Genomic DNA, 6,409 nt, shown 5'->3' on the forward strand with positions numbered 1-6,409 from the left:
AAAATCTTTAGCCTCCTGGGTAAATTTTCATCATATTAAAAGACTTCTGGCTGGTCGAGTCTTCACAAGGGTAAAAAATAGTCTGTGGGTTAGATGTACTTGGTGGAAACTACAGGACTGGAATGAAAGCAACATCTGAATTGCACTCTGAAACCAGAAAATCTAAGAGGGCAGTAATGATTGAGTCATGAGGCTTTTTCCAGGAATGATCAATAAAAGAGGGGAAGTCAAGTCCTACTTTGAGCACTGGAGTTCAATAAAGAAGGAAGTATAAGAGCTGAAAAAGAAATCAGAACTACATTATTTGGAAGCACATACTGGTAAGAGAAAGTCCAAACAGAGGCATATGAAGAGGAATGGAAAGAAACAAAACTGTTCCATTAAAAAGGTGTTTAAGGGGCTTATTCTCCCTCAGCGTGCATGCATAGCAATTCCATTAGTGTTAATAGGACCTAAATGCATGACTCAAGGGGAGAATAGAGTGACTACTTGTGTATAAGTGGTTCAATGAAGTCTAAGAAGAGTCAATTAAAAACCACAAATGATGGTTTAGGAGTCTAAAAGACATAGGTATCTGCAAGAGAGGCGTTTAATTCTAATTAGTTGAATAATCCACTTTTCTTTTGCTAAAGACAAAAGTTATGAAAATGGCAAAGGGAAAATAAGCCCAAATTTAGCTCTCAAAACCATTGCTTAAAGTTAAGGGATATAGTCATGCACTCCAGATGGTAAAATTGACCCCTTGTGAAAGATTTATAATTTGCATTCAAATTGGAATGTTGAGTTACATAAGGAATTCAAATCCACTGCCCATTTTTCCTAGCCTTCACAGCCAGAAAGAAGAGAGGAGAGAGAGAGAGAGAGAGAGAGAGAAAATTCTGGCCTTTGATTACTTACAAAAGGGAGCATAATCAAACCTGATTTTTTTAAAAAGCCTAATTGTACACAAACTGGTAGACAGAAATCTTTTTATCAAGGGAGAAATTGTTTCTGGAAGAATAATTTGAGAGTGCTTTGCTTTAGTTGAAGTGAACAATAAAGTTCTTTATCCAGAAGAGACAGAAAACTAAGGATCTTTTTCTCTCTATATAAAAAAAGTTGGGGGCTACACATAAAGGTTTTCTTTATGAATATTTATTACTTATGTCTTGTAAGCCATAAGTTATTTCAAACCAGCCATGTTGTAATCCTCTACTTTACTCCTCATAATTCTATGTGTATTAAATACATGTTCAAACCTTTAAGTAAAAAATAATACATGAACATGAAGGTGGATTTGAAAAAAAAACATAATGTCTTACCTAAAGTGTTTTCTTTGAAGTGTCTCATTTATCCTCTGCTTTTGGAAAATGTTGAATTTAGCACTGAGAAATGCTTTAGAAGGAAATTAAATACATAAGAATTTATGTGATCTCTTTTCTAGTAAAAGGAACTACATTTAGGAAGAAGAATGTGAGTGAATTCTCCTTTGGCTGAGTTTAATAAGAAGCAGATCTTAGAGGGATCTTAGAAGGACTTGATATCATATACTTGCATTAAACTGTAATCCTTCACTCTATGATAGCTCCAATATTATGGCACTGAAGTCATAGTTCTTGTTGTAAAGTATTAAGTCTCTAATATTACTATCTCCTTCCCTTCAATTTATTTCTAATCATTTAAAAGGGTTCTTTATATTTGAAGATCTAATACAGCAATATTTTTCAAATAGAAGGGTTATAAAATTTGCACATTCACAGGACTAAGCACCAGGTGTATGTACATGTCTATGACTTAATATCAACTTGCTCCAAGTCAGGAAAAGTTAAATATGGGAACTCAAGAGGACTGCATTATGTGCAATGTCATTTCTTTACTGATAGTGCATATAAGGTAGTACCTGAACCAGAAATGTGAATTAGTTTTAATGTAAATATGAATGAGTACAGTGGTGCTGCTGAGACAGGGTTGCCTGGGGTGCGGGATTAGAGGGTGGGATGGGGACCTGAAAATCTGTCCCAAAATATCGAGAGAGTTTGTGAAAAGAGAATTAAAAAGGATCTGCAATACCCAGTGTTGGGAGAATATAGAGCAACTGGCACTTTCACATACAACTGGAGGGAGTGTAAAATATTGTGACCATTTAGAAAACTCTGTGACAGTATCCATTAAAGCTGAACATTTGCAAATCATATAAACCAGCATCTCCTGAGTATATATGCAGAAGAAATGTTTAGACATCCACCAAAAGACTTCAGCAAGTATGTTATGCCAACAATATCTGTAATAGGCAAAAGTTGGAGCCATCCCCCTGATCCATCAGTAAAATGGATACATAAATTGTGCTATATTCAGTCAAAGAAATACATACAGTAACAGGAATAAATATGCACACCACATGCAACAATACGAATGGCTCTCACAAGCATAGTATTGAGCAAAGAAGTCAGCGGAAGACAAGTTTGTAGTGTTTGATTCCATTTATAAAAGGACAAAATGAAGCAGGGGGATCTGAGCTATGCTGAGGTTGCAATGTTCTAATGGGAAATGGCAGAGGGGGCTGTGACTATTTCTTAATCTGGGCATGGGCTATACAGGCATGTTCGTTTTATAAAAATGCATGGACCTGTACATGTATAATTTGTTCAGTTTCTATTTTTGCATGTGTGTTAACCTTCCATAAAATGTTTGCCCCCCCTCCTCAGATAAATATAGGTCCTTTGAGAGCTTGGGGACTCAAGCCATTAGGGAAGAACGTCAAGAAGAAAGGGTGATGTAGAGCTGCAGACAGGAAGAGAAGTTGGGAGGGTGGTATGGTCAATGCATCAGTCTGTAATCACTGAGGGGCATAGAATTAGAATTTGGGTAAAAACCTTAGGTCATGATAATAATATAGACTAACCATTAACAATTCAAGATCTGAGGAGACCCAGGCTTGAGTAAGAATAGACACAAATGTGGGTTTCCAGTGAGTAAGACCAGAGGCAGTGGCAGGCTGGAATGCCAGAGTTCAGAAAGCATAACTCTTGAGGTCTGAGCGGTGTCTCACACAATAGCTTGGAGTGGCCTGCCAAACCCTGCCTGGGTTTCAAGTTCTCTTACCCAGGAGTGAGGCCTTGGCAGCTCTGTACGCTTTATATAGAAGGCGAGAGAACAAAACAACATGGCTTGCCATTTTATTTATAAATCAGTTACTCATAGAGTCATACCCTGTGCTTGTAAATTTCCCCATTTTCCAACTATGCTCTGGCTTCTACATGTAAAACATGATGTATCAAGTACACCAGCTTTTATCTATTCATTTAATTCCCAGTCTCTCATCACTACCGAGGTAGAATTAAGACTAACAAAAACCCAAAGTAAAATACTTACTGATTCATGGATCCAATGTAAAGTGAATCAGTAACAAAAGCAATTAGTGAGTAGCTGCTGTATACTAGGCACTATCCTCAGCACTTGACATATATTGTCTTACTTTTTTTTTTTTTTTTTTTTTTCAGTTGATCAGCAGCCTAGCTAGGTTCTCTAGCCAGGATCTCCAGCCAAGTTCTGTTTTTATTGACGTATTACATCTGTATTTATACCAGTTGATTTTGGTAAAGGAGAATTTTATTGCAATAAGAAAAGCATATATGTGTGTGTGCATCTTTGAAACCTTCCGTAAATTCCTCCCTTGGGACTTCAGAAGATGGTTACGTCTGAAAATAAGTCCCATTGGCCACCCCATCTGGGTGCAGGAGCGGGTGGGTGGAGGGGATCCATTATCGAGCCAGGCTTCATTGTCTAATTCTCTTTCTGCGCCTTCCTGGGAGTGAGAGACCAGGGAGCAGGGGCGGAGACAGAGCGAGCGACCACGCAGGCTGACAGATGCGCAAAGGGGAATGAGAGTCAGAGCTGATGTTGATGCCATTTCTCAGCAAAGTGGAGAACGGCGTTGCAGAAACAGGAGGGACCCAGGGAGACTTGGGGCACCTCCTCCCACCTCGGGGGCAGCCCCTACAAGGCTGTGAGGCTGGAGGTGGTGTTTGTGTTCAGGGCGTCCGCTTTGGACTTGGGGACCCCTTCTGGGGCCTCCACAACCATGGAGAGGCTACGAAAGAACTCGGGGACCTTGATGTGGATGGCCTCCTCCTCCACGGGGTCCTGGTAGCACTTGCTGCAGCGGCAGCACGTGGGGCAGCAGATGCGGCAGCAGAAGCAGTTCCTCATGCAGCAGCCGGTGGCCAGGGAGACCGCGATGTCCCAGGGCTTCAGCGAGCGCATGCACAGGGGCAAGAAGTTCCAGGTCTGGAACACCTTGGGCAGGATGCGGGGGCAGCGGGCCTGCAGGAGCTTGAGCACCACCACCAGAAGGATCACGAGGACGATGGGCACCCCCACGCCCACCAGCACTGGCCACCCAGCCAGCGAGAGGCCAAACACGGACAGTGGGACCAGGAAGAATAAGATGACCAGGTAGAAGACGGCAAACCAGCGGTACTTAGCTGAGATGTTGCCTAGCCCCTTAGCCAGGCGGATTGGCAGGCGGGTGAACGGGATTGGGTACCATAGAAGGATACCCGTGATGTTGAAGAAAAAGTGGCACAGGGCGATCTGGAGTGAGCTCCTCAAGGTTTTGCCTGGACTGGCCAAGGCGGCCATGATGGCGGTGGTGGTGGTGCCGATGTTGGCCCCCAGCGTGAGTGGATACGCCCTCTCAATGCTTATCACACCGACACCGATCAGTGGGGTCAAAGTAGACGTGAACACTGAGCTGCTCTGCACGATGAAGGTCATGCCTGCCCCCACTAAGACAGCCAGGTAGCCAGTCAGCCAGGAAAAGGGGGAAGGGAAATCGGTGTTGATGGTCTTCTTGATGACAACAGCTACTCGCCCCTCGAGCACAGAGCCCAGGACCTTTACAATCATGATCAGACAGCCACAGAGCACCAGCAGGGAGGTGACCAGCAGGATGATGCCAACAATAAGATCCAGGAGGTTGGCATTCACAAAGAGGTGCTGGCACTTGGCAATATTCTCCCGGCGGGTCACGTTCTTGATGGTCCAGGTGTGGAAACCATTTGCCCAACAGAGGTTGGGGGAGGTGCAGTTCTGAATCGAGGGGACGGTGACATTCATCTGAGTCACATTGGTCACAGTTTTGCACCAAATCTTGATCAGACTCTTGTTCTGAGCTGCTGGGTCATTCATTGCAATCTGGTTGATAACCTTTTTATCCAGCTGGATAATTTGCTTTGTAAGAGGATTCGTGATAACTTTCAGAAGTTCCGGGGCATTTTCTCCGCTTTTGAAATGGAAGGACTCCACTATCAGGTTGGTCAGGACCTCCAGGTAGTGGGTGGAGACCTCCACAGGCAGGAGCACCAGCACGGAGAGCCAGTTGAAAAAGTCATGGACGGTGGCCCCGGCAAAAGCCCTTCTGAACACATTCCGGTCTCCTGCCTGCATGAGCGCCATGAGGGTGTTGGTGATTGAGGTCCCAATGTTGGCTCCCATGACAAAGGGGACGGCAGTCCGCACCGTCAGCAGTGAGGAGGACACCATGCTGACAATGATGGATGTGGAGGTGCTCGAGCTTTGCACCATGGCTGTCACCAGCACCCCGATCATCAATCCCGCCAGGGGGTTGGACATGATAGAGTTGCTGCTGAAGAACTTCCCGGCCATTTTCCCTCCAACCAGCTGGAAGGCACTGCTGAGGACATCCAAGGAGCACACGAACAGGTAGAGGAATCCCAGGAGCAATAGGAACTTCCCGATCCCTTGCAAGATACACAGACTCTTCCCTTTGGTGTCTCTCTCTGTCCACTTGATCCCCTTGTGCTGAAGCTCGGGCAGGTCCCAGGGGTCTTCTATGTCAGTGGGCTCCTCTACCGGGGTGGCGGTGGAGTGGGATGGCAGAAGTTCAATCTTGGTTTCAGAGGTCCCGGTGACATTTTTGTTGGTCTCCTTTCCTTTCCCATCCGTGGGGGGCTGTTGGCTCGTGATGCCTCCAATGTATTTACCTGGGTTGGGCTGGGCATTTTCCACCTCAGGCCAAAGAGTCATGGTAGCTCTGAACATCTTCCAAGAGGCTGAAGTCCTCTCCCTTCTGTTCTCTGTGTAGTCTGGGTCCAGCAGTCCTTGGGAAGGTGCAATCTGGAAGAGCTGCTCTCTGAGGAAGGAGATGACAGAGTGAGCCAGGAGATAGCTTTCTTCAGTTGAAACCAAGTTCTGTTTTCATTGTCTTGTTACACCTGTATTTATACCGGTGGATTTTAATCCTATCAATTCTGTTCCAAAGGTTAGGGCGTTTCTTATCTCCATTCCAAGGTTACTCTATTGTTCTATTAAGCTACAAGGAAGTAACTGAAGGAGATTATCCTAAGTAAAGATTATGTAGCTTAAGCCTGATTGTTGGTAGTTAAAGTGATTAATTACCCGCCTGGCA

The 6,409-nt window shown here is 44.4% G+C and overlaps 1 protein-coding gene across 1 annotated transcript; it reads right to left on the reverse strand.

Moving 5' to 3' along the window:
* Nucleotides 1–3,975: 3,975 nt before the first annotated feature.
* On the reverse strand, nt 3,976–6,042 carry LOC118657070 (sodium-dependent phosphate transport protein 2B-like). The gene has a single exon (XM_036311063.1). The coding sequence runs from the start codon at nt 6,040–6,042 to the stop codon at nt 3,976–3,978; it is 2,067 nt and encodes a 688-aa protein (XP_036166956.1).
* Nucleotides 6,043–6,409: the final 367 nt, after the last annotated feature.

The sequence above is a fragment of the Myotis myotis genome, unplaced genomic scaffold, assembly GCF_014108235.1.
Source record: "Myotis myotis isolate mMyoMyo1 unplaced genomic scaffold, mMyoMyo1.p scaffold_m19_p_1, whole genome shotgun sequence".
NCBI lineage: Eukaryota > Metazoa > Chordata > Mammalia > Chiroptera > Vespertilionidae > Myotis > Myotis myotis.